Source organism: Leptidea sinapis, chromosome Z, assembly GCF_905404315.1.
Source record: "Leptidea sinapis chromosome Z, ilLepSina1.1, whole genome shotgun sequence".
Classification (NCBI taxonomy): domain Eukaryota; kingdom Metazoa; phylum Arthropoda; class Insecta; order Lepidoptera; family Pieridae; genus Leptidea; species Leptidea sinapis.
Window position 1 is genome coordinate 32,537,950 of NC_066312.1, and position 17,548 is coordinate 32,555,497.

The 17,548-nt window shown below is 34.9% G+C and overlaps 2 protein-coding genes across 7 annotated transcripts in view; both read left to right on the top strand.

Moving 5' to 3' along the window:
* Positions 1-3,587, top strand: part of LOC126978783 (ETS-related transcription factor Elf-4-like) — a 39,040-nt gene extending 35,453 nt beyond the window's left edge. Inside the window, exon 2 of the mRNA XM_050827853.1 lies at positions 798-3,587. Within this exon, the coding sequence (XP_050683810.1) occupies positions 798-1,035 (238 nt within the window). The 3' untranslated portion in view covers positions 1,036-3,587. The remainder of the gene's footprint in view (positions 1-797) is intronic.
* A 3,990-nt stretch (positions 3,588-7,577) lies between these two features.
* The window catches only part of LOC126978781 (cytochrome P450 9e2-like), a 44,347-nt gene continuing 34,376 nt past the window's right edge, over positions 7,578-17,548 (top strand). The window contains exons 1-5 of one of the 6 annotated variants that reach the window (XM_050827849.1): positions 7,580-7,879; positions 9,267-9,499; positions 11,414-11,577; positions 13,209-13,346; positions 16,407-16,606. In XM_050827849.1, coding sequence (XP_050683806.1) covers positions 9,300-9,499; positions 11,414-11,577; positions 13,209-13,346; positions 16,407-16,606 — 702 coding nt within the window. In that variant the 5' untranslated portion in view covers positions 7,580-7,879; positions 9,267-9,299. Of the gene's footprint in view, positions 7,880-9,266; positions 9,500-11,413; positions 11,578-13,208; positions 13,347-16,406; positions 16,607-17,548 lie in introns of all 6 variants that reach the window. The other 5 variants (XM_050827848.1, XM_050827846.1, XM_050827850.1 and 2 more) reach the window with 5 other exon arrangements.

Genomic DNA, 17,548 nt, shown 5'->3' on the forward strand with positions numbered 1-17,548 from the left:
AGATTCGATTTCCTTTTCTATCTTGCTGTATCTTCGTTAGAAATGTTCTTTCTCTTGCATACTTTTCTCTTCTGTACGCTATTATATTGTAAATCTATATGGCAATTACTTGAGTTCGTCCCGGGGCTTTTAACACGTAGAGAAAAAGTTATAAGAAACTCCCAGTCCATCTTTTAAATCATATAACAACTTAGTCGATTATATATAATACTAGCTGACCCAGCAAAAGTTGTATTGCTGATATTAAAATCGCGATACAAAAGTAACTGTTGATCGTAGATGGGTGAAAATTTGAAGTTGTGTGTATTTTTAATGCTGACTCATAATCAAAAAAATTAAAAAAAAAATGTCAATAAATTTAAATAAGAATTGGCGTGGACAACCCTTAACATTTAGGGGGATGAAAAATAGATGTTGTCCGATACATAATCTGCACTCAAAATTTAATGAGAATCGGTCAAGCCGTTCCGAAGGAGTTTAACTACAAACACCGCGACATGAGAATTTTATATATTAGATTATACAATATAATATAAACCAGACCAGAACCATACATCATTATCCTCTATATTATCTGCTTAACTATAGAAAGCCTTCTGTGTCAAAGAAGCTTTAATATATTTCTTGAATTTGTGCTGAGCGATTCCTAGTATACTGTAGATATATAGTATTTTATTGTTAAATTTAATATGAAGACCTATGAAGGAGCAGTTAACTCTAGCTAACCGTCTTCTATATTTAAATTGTTTCTTTTTTTGTAGTATAAAAAAATGATACAATTCCTTTCTTCTTTCCAGATTCGTGAAGCCAGATGAAGTAGCAAAGCTGTGGGGTCAAATGAAACAAAACGACAATATGACCTTCGAGAAGTTCAGCAGAGCAATGCGATATCACTACCGGCAGTTCGTGCTCGTCTCTGTACCAACAGCGAGACTCGTCTACCAGTTCGGACACAAAGGTCCAGACTATAAGACCGATAACCCCAACTTCGTCAAAGTAAAGTCCGAAATCGACGTCCCATACTCAAACTCATAGTTTGTTATTCATACGATTAACTAACTACCAGTTTGTTTTAAATGGGTTTGATTTAAATGCTCAGAATTAGATGTGCTCAAGGGAAGTTACTAAGGTGTGGTAGTGAAATTGTTTCTGGTTGGAAAGTGTTGCCCAGGAGCTTAATTGTTTGAAATTATTATAGGCTAGTTTAATGTTGAAGAGTTTGCATGTTGATCTTTCAATGGTTGTATCGAAATAATTGTTCCCGTCAATTAAGGTTGTTAAAACCGGTTTGTTGAAGTGTCCATATTATTTTAAGTGAGTGAATTTTACTTATACATTTTCGTAAAATTTTCAGAGTTACGAATTTTTGATAAACTATTTTTGACAATCGAAATATTGTTGTTACCGTAGCGTAAGCATATTTTTTAGGTAATTCGAACAACATTCCATTTTTAAATGCTTTATGTTTTTTGTTATGTGATGCCATACCTAATCTATCCGTATATTAAAACTGAGATCTTAAAGGTGCTATTCATTTGAAGGCGATTAGAAAAACCCGATTATTACGAGAATTTTTAATTTCGTACCTTCACTGGAATTGTGTTGTCTAGTATTAATTTTAATTTTAACGTTTAAATAAATCTCAGTGTTAGGTTAAGATATAAAAAGGCGCGAACGTGCAATATGACAATGACAAGTAAAGATCTGTAGGCCAAAGATTATGTATTGAACAGAACTTCTTAACGAGTTTATTTTAAGGTTAATTATGTAAGTTTTTAACTCTCTAACAATAGCTGTGATGTTTAGGTTATGTTAATATTTTATCTATTTTATGGAACGTTATCAATTCTTTAATTTTTATTTTATAAATTAAGCGAACTATATACACGCATTTGACTTATTGAGATGCCATTTTCATTAACAATTGATAAAATATATTCAATGTATGGAAACGTAAATAGATATTATTCTGCAGTAGAATAAAGAAGTATTGATTTTCTTATTGGCATTTAATGTCGAAATCTATAATTCTAATAATAGTACTCTACATCAACATGAGAATAAGTAATCAATGTAAGAGACAATTTTTAATTTATTATTTTTTATACGAATCTCGTTATTGAAACACAAACACATCACAGTTATTTATTAGGTTATTGTTAATATTTTTGTACTATATTATATTATGAATATATTTTTAGTTCACTAAATTTTTATATTGTTTACATAAGGTAATTGTTTTCATATAAATATCAAATATCACATAATCAAAATAACATTCCTCTAACAAATTATCTGACCTCAGTACAACGGCGTTGTCTTAAACTTTACAATATAAAGTCTAGTTTTGCGTATATTATTTAAATTTAAATGTATTACAATAAAATATATTGTCATAATATTAGATATAGGTTACTGTAAGTTGTCTGATTCTATCACAATCATTTTATATTGTTACAAACAATAAAATTACATTAACATTTTTTTTTACTTGAAATCTATTAATTGTACAATTAAAATAGATATCTTTTATCTAGAGATGAAACGAATAGTTATCTGGCTGAAATCAGCAATCTTTAAGGCCTATTGCCGAATACCTACTTGTTACGCTACGTCAAAAATTGCGATATGTTTATTTAGACTTCCGGTCGCGCTGATGCCACGCGGTTTTTACCATAAATTACTGATTATGATAGTTACTAATGTCTTTTTCATCACTGCAGTTTACCACTTTGATAATATAGTGAGCAAATTACATACAAATTCAATAATAAACAACAATTTATAAGTCTTTAATCAAGCTAAATATTTTAAAATTATTTTATAAATAATATGTTTATAAGCTATTGTGTTATGTATATTATCACTTAAAATCAGGTGACCCCCTAAACTTGCTTAACCTCTTATTCCATTAATAATTACTTGATACTCTAACATATGCAAGGACTTACTGTCATGGAAACATGAATGGTAATAATAGCAAGTCAAATTATATTATTTCTTTACAATAATATAATTTTGTATAAAAGTATTGATGATTAGACGTAACATACTCCATTTTTCTTAATTAACAAATATATTCCATCTGAATTACTAACGCCACAGATTACGTAGATGCTCTTAATGAAGATATATAAAAACCATTGGCATAAAGCCTATGCAATCGCTAAATTAAAAAAAAATAAAAGTATACAACGATTAATTAATTACCATTATCGCCATCCATATAAATTATTTATATAACTAATTTGTAAACTAAAATTTTTGTACACTAAAGTCACTTCAAAGTTCACATTAAAATTCTATAATTACAAACGGAATGCAAAAATTTATGGTCATCATGTCGAGTTATTCTTTTTCATGTATTATTTGTTTCCACCTATGAGATTTGTACTTAATTATAATTAAACGTTACCAAGATTCTGTTATTTTAATTTAAGACATAAATATTCAGTTTGTTCTTAAAGTAGGTTCTAATTAATAAATATTTTTAATCTATGTTAAGATTGAACTGTTGAAATGGATGTACCTATTCTTAAATATGTCAGATGTAAGAAAAAAAATATGATTTATAAATGTGTAAATAATTGTTTTATTTGATATCCTTTTACATAGCTAACATTACTTATGTAATTAGTTAATTAAGCTACAACTCAAACTACAAGTTGCATAAACGCTGAAAGAATTCCTCTGCGTCAACTGTAGCTTGAGAGAGGTAGCCTTTAGTAGTGGGAGGCTCCTTTGCGCCGGATGCCGTCTAGATTATGGGTACCACAACGGCGCCTATTTCTGCCGTGAAGCAGTAATGTGTAAGCATTACTGTGTTTCGGTCTGAAGGGCGCCGTAGCTAGTGAAATTACGAGGCAAATGAGACTTGACAACTTATGTCTCAGAATTTTTGGGTTATTCAATAGTCCTGAGCTGCACTGCAATGTAATGGGCAGGAAGTATCAGTCACCATCAGCTCAACGTCCAGTCGTCTCGTCCCTTATTTTCATAAAAAAAAAGAGAATAGGAATTGCGTCGAAACGTCACGCGAATCAGTCGAGTTGATTCAATCGTGAATCGGGTGATTTCAATTATATTCTGGGTGATTTAATAAATACAGAATAGATCTATTTCTGACCACATGAATTAATTTATTTGCATCAATCAATCAATCGGCGATTTCTGAAATAAAAATGTAGTTTCGCTAGTGAGAATACAACTCGGCACAGCAACAAAATGGCGGCCGGCGGGCGTAAGTGTGGCTGCATCGAAGCCGATCGCCGAAGCCGGGCGGGGAAAGAGATAGCATTAGAGTTTTATCTATGCGTTAGAACAGGCAGTTACGCTAGTGTTGCTTATGCTACATATGGACAAGACATGGCGAAATTAAAGCGGTTATTTGTTATGGTTTCGCAGTGGAGAAATTTGAGATTTAAGCTAAGTAAATTGGAACCTAATATAAAATCTATGTGCAGCAAGCATCAAGCACAAAGATCGCACTAAATGAATATAGAAAAATCAATATTATATTATATTATTTTGAACATCAGTTCTTCATTAAATGTTTTGAAATTTGACTTACGATGTTTGGATAGCAATTTGATAGTGATTTCTTCCTAAAACTTATCATTTATACTTCTTAAGGGAACAAAACATTTTTAAAAGGTTAAAATTAGAATTTGAATTTGAAAATGCAAAATACATATACTTAACTATATACTTACCATTTTTATTTGTAAGGCCGAATGATTTAAGACGTAGTTAGGTGAACAACCCGTACGTAAGCTTTATAATGTAATTGTATGATAATATGTTTAAAATACCTACAATATAAAAAGGAAAGTACCAAAATAGAACAATAATAATTAAAAAAATTGCAAAATTATTTGAAAAGGTAATAAATAGGTAGAAATGTTTCCTTATTGTTACGTGTTTACAGCGCCATCTACAAATGTACTAAAACACTGATACATCGTTGCTGGAAGACACGAGATCTTTGTTTTATCAATGTACGATAGATGGCAGGCTATAGTAAATTTTGACTTGACTTCTCATGATTTGTAATTATTATTGATGGATTTTCCAATGTTAATTACTCTTTTAAAGCCTATTCAAGTAGAATTTTAAATTATTACTGTTGTTTTTTCATTCTTCTTTTCGCTGCGCTCCAACTAGATAAAAGCCAGTCTCGAACAATGAGTAACGTTGACGTATCACGTGTTCTGTTAAACTTTGCTAATAATTGAAACTAAACTTTGTAAAAATAATAGTACTACAATAATACTACTACAAGAAATAAGAAAGACACAGCTGGGATCACATATTATCTTCAGTAAGTATTATTAACCGACTTCAAAAAAGGAAGGTTCTCAATTCGTCCGTATATTTTTTTATGTTTGTTACCTCAGAACTTTCGACTGGGTGAACCGGATTTGATAATTCTTGTTTTATTTAAAAGCTGGTGCTTCTCCTGTGGTCTTATTGATTTGATCCAGATCTGACAATTGCAACCATGAGAAAACCATAAAAGTATTTTATTTGCTATAAGTATGTGCGCGACAAATTTACGAATAACTCAATATCACGGCAACCGATTTCAATGATTCTTTTTTTATTGGAAATAATATAGTAACATCAAATAGAGTTTGGTTGTGGCTTAGTTAGATTCTGATTCAAAGTAACGGAACTCTTCAATTCTTAGGAGCAAATTAACGATACTAGGCCAAATCATTTTTATGCTATTCGGATCTTTGGGTCACCTACCGTAATGTCGTTATGGTCAAGTAATTGTCGTAGTCAAATATGATGTTCAATAGAACTCCTTAACGACTTATAGTAAGGGTGCGATGTGTGGCAGAATTTCTGTCTGTAACAAAATTGCAATCCGCTTACGTTCATTGCTTAAAATATTTGCGTTATTAACATTCAGTCACTTAGGTTTGCTTAAAAAAACTGGACTAGTTCTTTATTATAAGTAATTTTTAATTATTTAAAGACTCATGAATATAATAATAGATACTCATTATTATACAGTTATAGTACCACTGCAGCTTCAATATCCATCTTTACTGCATATGTAGGTAGTTAATTGTCATTTATTTAAGTAAACTCCAGCGTGAACACAATATCACTTCAAAATAGTGTTGCCATAGCATTATTAAAAAATTGGGCTTTCAAACAAAGAACAATGATTTTTTAACCAAATTATTTTCATTAAGATGAACATCATACAGCAATTAATGAAATCTCAATCCAAAGTTAATTAAGTACGAAAAATTATTGCAGTCAGATACTGGCACCTTTTCAAATTTTAGTTTTTTTTTTATTATAGCTCTCGTTGCAGCAGCAACAGTGTGTATTTAAAAATCAAAAATAATATGCTATATCACTAGTGAACGCTAAAGCTGTCATCATTCAAATCCCCTAAATGGGGGGGAAAAAAAATCTAAAAGCTGTCATTGTCAACATAGACAATAACCAATATTCACGTATAAATTTATATTTTTTCAACGTCATCTTTAAATATCATAGCATATTAATAACTATTTCACAAAGGCATAATGTGACACGCACGTTGTTTTATGGACGTACGATAGATGGCAGGCTACCAAAACAGATTTAAGCGGTAAAAAATAAAAATATAAATAATGTTATTGTCCCGCTAACACACCGTTGATCGTACACACTGTAGACATACTACTATGCCATAGAGCACTTGAAGTTGTCATCTTCAATTCTTCAAACACGCACTGTGGATTGCTGCTTAGTGCGAGGATGGTAGCGGTATGAGTATATCCCAAGTTCGACAGTTGTTACAATGTAGGATAATTATCTATCATTATTAAATTTTAACGTAAGCCTCACCTTACATTTGCTGGGATGCTATTATTGTCTGGTTATAGTTATGGTTTATAACAGTAACGCTGACTTTAACATAGACTACGGAATGTATGGTATTACTTGGCATAATAGCACAAAGTAGGGATGAATACTTATTTAATGTAAATAAGTGAAATATCCTGTCAATATTGAATACTTTTATAGGTATGATAAGAGCTTTATCAGGATATGATTGAATAGATACGGTTAAAAGTTATGACGTCATCTAAAAATTGTCAATTGGCAACTCATTCCTTGCTTAACCGGTACCTTAACATGTTTGCCATTTGCTTAAGTTAGTTAGCAATAAAGCCTATGTTTATAAGTATGGCAAAAAAAACACGAAAGCAGAAATAACTCAGTAAAGATGCCATCACTGCGTGGTATATGTGGAATATACGAGCGCGCTGTGGTAGGAAAGAAGATGTCCTGACAAGGATTGAGAAAGGAATCATGAAAATGTTTGGACACGTGGAGCGAATGAAGAATGACATGAATCAAATATATATAATGCAAGTATGTGTGGGCAAGTCGGTCGGGGACTCGTAGAACAATCGACCAAATTTGAGACGTTTTGAAAAAAGGAAATTTCCCCTAAACCGGCGAGGATGTATGAAGAGTAATAAATGTAGAGCAAAACGCGAGAGTTTTGTAAGGATAAAAGCAAGTGGCGTTCTGATGTCCTTGCCTACCCCGACGGTAAAAAGGCGCCAGACGCCAGTGTGTGTAATAGCGCGGAAGGCAGCGTGTAATTCGCACGCACTGCTAATTATAAACATTAGTTCGTGAGTGATTTTTCTCTGAAACGCATAATAAAACATCATCAACTTTAAATAACGTGTTATTATAACCTGCTCGAAGTACACAAAACAAATATAAATAATGTATATATAGAAAGATAACACGAATAGTACTTCTAAATATAAATTCAAACAAACATTGTCATTCAAGTGTTCTTCACGTCAACGGTGTGCACTCTGCATCCGTGTCTGACAAAAACAGCTGATTTAAAGTAAGATTTTATTTACCTTTATTCATATTCAAATTCAAATCTGTTAATTGCATTAAACATAGTACAAAGGTGTCAAATGGGCAAAGGAGTTTGCAAGTTCGACTATTATACAGCATGCAATAAGAAAAACATTAATTGGAACAGAGGAGGACAAACGAGCGTACGGGCCTCATGTTAGGTGATCACCGCCGCCCAAATTCGGCTTACAACACCAACGGAATCAAAGGAGCGTTACCGGCCTTTTAGAAAATTATACGTTGGCTAATTATACGCTATTTTACCAGTGGGAAGCTCCTTTGCACAGGATGCCGGCTCGATTATGGGTACCACAACGGCGCCTATTTCTGTCGTGAAGCAGCAATGTGTAAGCATTATTGTGATTCTGGTGCCTTACCTTACTCAAGGTGACGAGGTTGGATTATTCAAGAATCCTGAGCGGCACTGCATTGTAGTGGGCAGGGCGTATAGATTACCGTCTAGTCAGCTGAACGTCCTGCTCGTCTCATCATTTGTTTTCATAAAAAAGCTCTTTTTTGTAGGTATCCATGTCTTATCTTTCTTGAAACACCGCGCAAGGGAGCTTAATTCCACAGGTTGGTTGTACGTGGTCTTAATTCTTTAAAACCGCACTGTGGAGGAGCACCAGACATCTAAGTGTTGTGTAATCATAGTACATAACTCGTCTCCATCTTTTTGGAACGAAGTTCCTTATCGCGCGTTGCGAAAAGGGGCTAGACGGAAAAAATTAAGACCAAAAGTTGTAACGACACTTTTATTTATATATAAATAACTGACAAGTAAAAATTATTGACATTTGACACATTTCTGACAAATTACATTGATTGTTTATTTTATTTATTTAGAGCATTGGTAACAAGGCCAAATCAAAGCAAAATACAATAAACTATAATGACGTTTACCTGTACCTTTTTGATGTTATTGAAGATAAACTTCATAAAAATAAGTTTTCAGAAATTTTCTGACGTTTGCGACATTTGTATTTTTTTTTTGGTTTCTTTATCTATTCTTAGGACAGGCAAAGGGTTCAAGCCAATACAGCCGTATTCCTTAATATTCTTTAATTTATTTTACAATTTTTACAATATTGTTTTTTCTACAAATGTAGAATAATTAAATAAAAAATAATTTTAAGGATTTGTTTTGTTACGCCAAAGAAGTACAACTTCTTGCGTGCATACATAAGTGCACTCACACTTTATTTTTATTTTTGACAGTGGAATTTAGTGCAAACTGCCCATTTTTTTTTAGAAAATCAGTAAAATTAATATTTTTATGATAAGGAACTTCGTTCCTATCCGGTGTCCCACGACACCACACGGCTCATTTCCTCACTACAATATTATGAAACAATAACTCTTAATTTTAGAATTGTTCTTTGGATTTTGGAGTCAAATTAAACATGCTGTTTCTAATATGGACGGTGGTACTGTTTGCTACCTTGTACCTTTATCTGCGGCGTGTCTACACGAAATTCTCGGCTAGTGGTGTGAAGAATCTGCCCACAATACCACTGCTGGGAAATCTGCTTCCCATTCTATTGCGGAGAAGACATTTGGCCGAGGACATGGATTTTTACTACAACCAATTTCCTGACGAAAGGTAATTGTTTTCATGCTCTCAAAAGTTACAGAAAAATCGGTAAAATGTATTGAAAACAAAGGCATTGTATTTATCGCAACTCAAAAAAGAGTTTTAACTGAGATTTATTTCGAATATCACAGTCGTAAAAACGGTTTAATTACCTTCAAAAAACGGATAGTTCTATTTTGTCATATCAGCCAGAAGACGACCTCCTCTAATTATCTCCATGACGATGGGTCCTGCGCTGCCCTCATCCCGTTCTATTTTAAATCTGGCAAAAGTAATGTGTCCCTTATGAGGAGGCCTACCCATATCTGTGAGGCAATTAAAGGGTTGTGTGTGAAGTTTGCCAACTTGTACCAGACCACCGTGGTGAATAAGAACTTCAGCCTTAGCGTTATTTCTGCGTTTCTTTTATTATGCAATCAATGTGGTCACTGGTGTCTGTGCATTAGTATTGTAGTACAAGGTTCGAAAGGAAACAATTCCCATACAAGGTACTATGACTAGCAATAATCCGAGCAGGAATGGATGACTTTTACCCTCGTAAGATGGACTCTTATACCTAGTCATAAATACTGAAACAAAGAAAAAATATTCTATTGCAAATATCATTTATTACTTTAAAAGTGTGTTAGTATAATACATAAATATAAAATAACTTAAAATATATAAAGCTTATTCGAAGTTCACTCCATTGGCTGCAATACAGTCCTTTAATCGTTGAGGCCAGTTATCAATAGAATCACGCACTCTTTCCATGGGAAAATTCTTCACTGCCAATCGCACGAATTGTGTTAGGGGCTCCAAATTATGATGGCGTCTAAAACAAGCCGTACCCTCTTAAAATAACCATAAATCATAATCCAGCGGATTAAGATCGGGACTAGACGACGGCCAGTTTTCTGCTCTGATGAAGTCCGAAACCTTCGCGGCGCCGAGTCTTGCTGGAAGGACTATTCTTGGTTACCCCAACAAATTATCAATGAAGTCGGATAGTGCCCACGTTGAACTATGTCGACTAATTGGGAAGCTTCCTTAGAGGTTTGAGCATAAATACGGTCATTTTGTTTGTTAAATTGTTGGTCAATTGTAAAAAAATTCTCATCCGTAAACAAAATATTTCTGTGACTTCCCTTTGCGTACCGCTTCAGTAGTGATTTCGATTTTACCACCTTATTCTTTTTTAAATTATCACTTAAGAAATGACTAGTACGTCTCTTATAGGCTGCAATCCTAAGTTATCTTTTGAAATACGCGACATGGTTCTAAGTGCTATCTTTATCTCCCGAGATAAACTCTTTTGCTTTCGGACATGATTTCTTCGAATTCTTTCCCTTACTGCTTTCACCATAAGAGTTCTCATTGTACCTAATAATAGCCCGGTACACAAACATTTAACTGATACTAAGCGTTTGGAGAGTTTTAAAAATTGCATTTGGCTCCATACTTACTTTGTGTAATGCAATCACAGGGATTCGGTTCTCTTTATCACCCCACTCCATGTTTGTTTGTTCAAAAATGACACAATCCATATAGTATGTTAAGTGATAGACATATGCGATCGCGAACTTTTCGGTAGACCTATAGAATTCGGTAGAATTGGGTATCTCATAAGATACCCAATTCCACCATACATTATTTTGTTATATCTCAAACGGTTAAGATAGCGTTTTCGTTGAAAGCTCCCGGATGACTTATTTTTTCCGACACCTCCAACAAATATCGTTAATGTATACTAATATATATATATATATAACCAAACCATACCAAACTAATCAAAGTATATTCTAAAACCTTCCTCAAGAACCACGCTATCAAATGGAGAAAACAGCATGCAAATCGCTGTAGTACTTTTCGAATTTATCGGCAATAGACAGACAGACTGACGCAGCGGAGGTATAAGTTTAATAATATGTAGTGTATTTTTAGGTTTGTTGGTCGTTTCGAATTTGTCAACCCAATCGTGATGGTTCGCGACTTGGATTTAATAAAGAGAATTACGATAAAAGATTTCGAATACTTCCTCGATCATCGAGGCTTTACTGATGAGAAGGTGGAACCCTTATTCGGTAGAAATCTTTTTTCACTCAAAGGTAAGATGGAAATTTTAACAATTATGTTTGTTCCTGTGAATAAAATACGAATGGAGATATATCATCATTTCAGCCGGAGGACGTCCACTGCTGGACAAAGGCCTCCCCCAAATATCGCCATGAAGATGGGTTCTGCGCTGCCGTCATCCATCCTACTCCGGCGATCTTGACCAGATCGTCAGTCCATCTTATGGGGGGCCTACCAACACTACGCCTTCCGGTAATTGGTCGCCATTCGAGGACCTTACGGCCCCAACGGCCATCTGTTCGCCGAGCTATGTGCCCTGCACACTGCCAATTCAGTTTCGCAATCCTTTGGGCTATGTCGGTGACTTTGGTTCTCCTACGGATCTCCTCATTTCTAATTCGATCTCGCAGGGAATCCGAATCAGGGATCCCGCTGAGCAACAGTGAGCTTCCTCATAAGGCCCATAGTAAGCGATCACGTCTGTGTTCCGTATGTCATCACTGGCAACACACATTGGTTAAAAACCTTCGTCTTCAGACACTGTGGTATTGTGGACGAGAAGATTTTACGAAGCTTCGCGATCGCTGCCCATCCGAGTTGGATTCGACGAGTGACCTCTTTCCCGAAAATGGACCTGCCCAACTGGATTATTTGTCCAAGGTAGACGTACTCGTCAACAATTTCGAGAGTATAGTTCCCAACTGTTACGGAAGTAGGTGTGACATGGACATTTGACATAATCTTCGTCTTGTCAATGTTCATTTTGAGACCTACTTCTTGGGAAGCTGTATTGAGGCCATCGAGCATATGGCTTAAGTCTTCCATGATCTCTGCCATGATTACGATATCATCTGCGAATCGAAGGTGAGTGATGTATTCGCCGTTGATTTGATGCCCAGCCCGTTCCAGTCCAGAACCTTAAAGACATCTTCAAATGCAGCGATGAACAGCTTCGGCGATATAACATCGCCTTGTCTGACTCCCCGCTGCAGTCGGATAGGCTTCGAGAACTGATCCTGGAGACGGACTGACATGATGGTGTTAACATACAAACACTTCAACGCTTTGATATATCGATAATCAATGTGGCACCTCTGAAGAGACTGAAGAACCGCCCAGATCACGATCGGATCAAAGGCTTTCACATAGTCCACAAACGCCAAGCATAGTGGCTGGTTATACTCCTCCGTCTTCTGTATAACCTGCCGCAGCATATGTATGTGGTCGATGGTACAAAAGCCTTTTCGGAATCCGACTTGTTCGGGGGGCTGGACGTCGTTGAACCTACGCACGAGACGATTCGTGATAACCCTAGAAAACAGCTTATATACATGGCTCAGAAGTGATATGAGCCTATAGTTCTTCAAAAGCGTTTTATCGCCCTTTTTGAAGAATAGCGCCACTTTGTGCCATGCTTGCGGCGTTTCGCCCTCGAGGATGACGGAATTGAATGGCTTCTGGAGAATCTTCAGCAATGGAGTACCACCAGCTCTAAGAAGCTCAGCTGTAATTCCATCATCACCCGGCGCCTTGTTGTTTTTAAGTTGTCTGAATCCAAAAAATAATATGAAAGACGACTATCTACTAATCTGACATACTTTTCTTGCTTTCATCAGTCACAGCTTGAATATGAAAGAATGCATTGTGTTTATGACTGTTGTAGGTGATGAATGGAAAGACATGCGATCAACTTTGAGTCCAGCCTTCACCAGCTCTAAGATCCGATTGATGGTTCCATTCATGGAGGAGGCAGGGAACCAGATGATAGCGGCACTCATGAAGAAGACTGCTGAAACTGGTGGTAAGACTTGTTTTAAAACCCAGGACATTGTTTAATTTCCAACGTAATTGACATAAGACCAAGCCATAAGGAATTGTGACTAGGCTTTATATAATAATTAAATAATATATTAAATCGAGTTTATAGCTAAAATTATTTATTTCATTTATAATATTTATTTTTCCTGACTAACTGACTGACTGACTAAGGTTACCTTAGCTAAAAGCTTGAGCTAAGATTAGCGCCATTTATTGCCTGTGAGGTTGTATTTATGGTTCATGGACTGCTTTTAGTAAAATTGGCTTACTTTTGGCATCAATTGGATTAATTATTTTAGCTTTATCTTTTAATGGACATGGTGGATTTGTATTGTTAATATTATATACAAACCTTCTCTGTTTTCTCCTCGAATTAAAACCCCTAGATGTAGTTTTTTTTAAATAAGATATATCAATATTATCATTATTTCTGTTTTTATTTTTTGAAGTATTTAATACGGCTTGTATGGAAATGTAAGCAGTCAGTCAAGGAACATTTCCTCCTAATTCAATTTTTTAAATTTCTCATATTAATCTTATCATAATCTGTCTCTCTATTTTGTTTTTTTGATGATTTTTCTTTTGAAAGTTCTGAAAATGGTTTGTTCGGAAATGAAAACACGCCGACACAGAGTTGCTATTCGGATTCTAAAATTTTCTTACGATTGATAAAGTTTTGGTGAAGGATGTAGTCGAGAATAAAACCCTGATTGTCAGATTTATTGCATAAGGTTATTAAGTTTTTAGTCTCAGTAATTTTACCACTTAAGACGCACTCCTGTTCAGTTTTGTAAGGGAATTATAAGGAAAATTATAGGTCTTCTGGTGGTAAGTATTCAACACCTACCAATGCTGTCTGGTCTACCACAACGGCGGCTATTTCTGCCGTGAAGCAATAATGTATAAACATTACTGTGATTCGATCTGAAAGGCGCCGTGACGAGCGCAGTAATGCCGCTCAGGATTTTCGGGGTTTTTCATGAATCCTGAGCGGCACTGCATTAAGACATGGCGTATCAATAACCATCAGCTGAACGTCCTGCTCGTCTCGTCCCTTATTTTCTTTAAAAAACTCGCTTGTTTTCATTGGATCACTTAAGAACTTGGCATCAGTGCTTCTCGCAATGTTACTCTTTTTTTTTCTTTATTCTTTTTACAATATTGTGCACTGTGCCCCATTTGTTATAATATCAGATGTCTACTCGATTGAATAACATGAAAAATAGATATGATTACTCATATGCTAATGGATGTATAGTCAGACTTGTTGATTACAATTCAAGGTTATATTCATAAAATTTTTATTGCAATGTCAAAGATGTCGTTTGTGTTTGAGTTTTGGGATCGTAATAAAGCTTTGGATGTGAATAAAATAATAATGTATATCCATAAAATTAAATATAAGGCGAGGTCAGAATTTTACAGAGTGTGCTACTTTACTAGTATGCTTGTCGAAGATAAATACGTTATTTTGTTTAATATTACTCGTAGATAGAAGATGAACACTAGATTCGCTGTCAATGTATGTAAATGAGATATCGATGGTATGTGACGTGTGTTATGTTTTCGTTTGTACGAAAAGTTTGTTTCTTTTTTGTATTTTTTTCAAGTCGAACTGAATTCACAATCAGAATTATTTCACTATGGCAGCCATTGTTTCTTGGGAGCCGATGAACAGGGTCGAAACAAAAAAATCGCATACCGGAAAGGAATAGCAAATATTGTAGTGTATCTCGCTTACTCTCAATACCAATTTAATTTATTTGTCTCTGTCATATTATTATTGTTATTTAGTGACGCATCACGACGCAAAATTTGCCTCTAAAAAGATTGTTGTACTCTTTCTAAGGCGCAAATTCGGCCTCACATGGAGTACTGTTCTCACCTCTGGGCGGGTGCTCCCCAGTACCGGCTTCTACAATTAAACCGCATACAACGAAGAGCGGCTCGAATCATCGACGTTCAAGTCATCTCCGATCGGCTTGATTCTTTGGCATTGCGTAAAGATGTGGGTTTTCTCTGCAGCTTCTCCCGCATTTATCACGGGGAGTGCTCAGAGGAGCTGTTCGGGATGATTCCAGCGACCGAATTCCACCACCGGACATTACGTGCAAAGTACCACCAGCATCATGTTGACGTCTGCGGTTTTTCCGAATAGATTCAACTTAGGAACCTTCAAGAAAAAAACATACTCCCTTAAAATATCAAGAAAACTTGAGACATCACCGAAGAAAATTTTAGGAACCAATACGACTTAGGGACCTTATTAAGCGAATAACATATTCTCACCTTTAAAGCCGGAAACACATTTCTTGCCACTTGTTGTTGCGAAATTCCATGGGCGATTGTCTCACCTCTTCCCATTCCGTGAGCCTCTTGCCCGTTTGCCCCCTTTTATATAAAAAAATCAGGTTCATTTCTTTTATATATTGATAATGATGTTGATTTTGAACAATAGTGATAAAACAAAAATATTTATTTAGGTAAGTATAAGTTTCTAAGGCCTTTGACATCATATGACGTCTTACATGTCATTAAAAAATTAAAAGACACAAGTAAATATAATTGTTAGGAAACCGAAATGTAATAAGTTGAAAACATATTAAAAAACTCTTAATATAAATTATTTTCTGATTTATTTGTATAATATGGATAGACAGGACTTATGACTGAGGAATGAATGCTAGAAAAATCAAATACAGAATTTATATTCTTGATTTTTTAGTTTTACTAATAATTTCACACAATAACATAGAGAAACCTTCACTGGCCAACTTTACTGTTCAATCTGATTTTCATAATTTTATTACCAATAGAATTGTACCGACCGGTATTGGGGTATCCGACCCTAAAACGAATGTTAGCAACTAGTTAGCAAGTCTGCTTTCAGTCTATCATATAAACTTTCATATACTTTTGGTTTAGATTTAAAAAGGAAAAATATGCGTAGGTACTATTTACACTTTGCTATCAATTTTATTAAAAAAATATGGTAAATATTTACACTTTACAGTACGCTGTAAAAATAAACTTTACCTTTCAGGCCCAATTCAAGTTGAATGTAAAGACCTAACGAGTCGTTACGCCAATGACGTCATAGCATCATGTGCATTTGGACTAAAAGTTGATTCACACCTGGATGCAAACAGCACTTTCTACGAAAAAGGGAAGACTGCTTCCTCGTTCAAAATGCGGCAAATGTTGATGTTCTTTGCATATAGTGCTTTTCCCAGTATTGTTAAGGTAATTTCGTTGTGTCGGTCTATATTATTTATTTTAATATAATTTTATACTTTTTTTACCATAAGGGACGAGACGAGCAGGATTTTTAGCTGATGATAATTGATACGCCATGCCCATTACAATGCAGTGACGCTCAAGATTCTTGAAAAACTCAAAATTTCTGAGCTGCACTATAATTGCGGTCGTCTGTTTGAGACATAAGATGTTAAGTCTCGTTTATCCAAAATGTTCAATAGCTATGGCGCCCTTCTGACCGCGACACAGTGAACGCTTACACATTACATCCTACCTACTAAGCTAGAGGTCCCCGGTTCGAATCCCGTGTAGGTGCAAGTTTTTCTATGATGAATATGGATGTTTGTTTCCGAGTCATGAACATTTAAATGTATTTATGTATGTCTAAGTAAGTATATTGTATTAAATATATCATTGTCTTGTAACCCATAACACAGGCTATATATGCTTAACTTGGGGCAAGATAATTTGTGTGAAAAGTGTGTCAATATTAATTAATAATAATAATAATTACTATTTCACGGCAGAAATAGGCCCTTTGTGAAACCCATATCAGCATCCTGTGTTAAGGAGCATCCCACTGGTAAATGTTTATTTATTTGCTAAATAACATATTAAGTACAATAGACTTTGTGTATAGACGTCGCCTCATTGTATGTCACCTGTCGCAGTATCCCGAAAACCTGTAACTATATGGAATTTTATCATCACACCACTTGCCACAATCTTAATTTATGCCATCGTAATCATCTGAATCATCATGTACAACTGCACAAACCATAGACATAGAATAAGCTGACATGATAATCTTCTATACGTTATTAACAGCTTGATCATGCGTAACCACTTTTGATTTGATGTGTGCGTTAGCTATTGGTGTAATATTCAAAATTCGTTTGCGACTTATTAATTTAGTTCTCCGTAAAT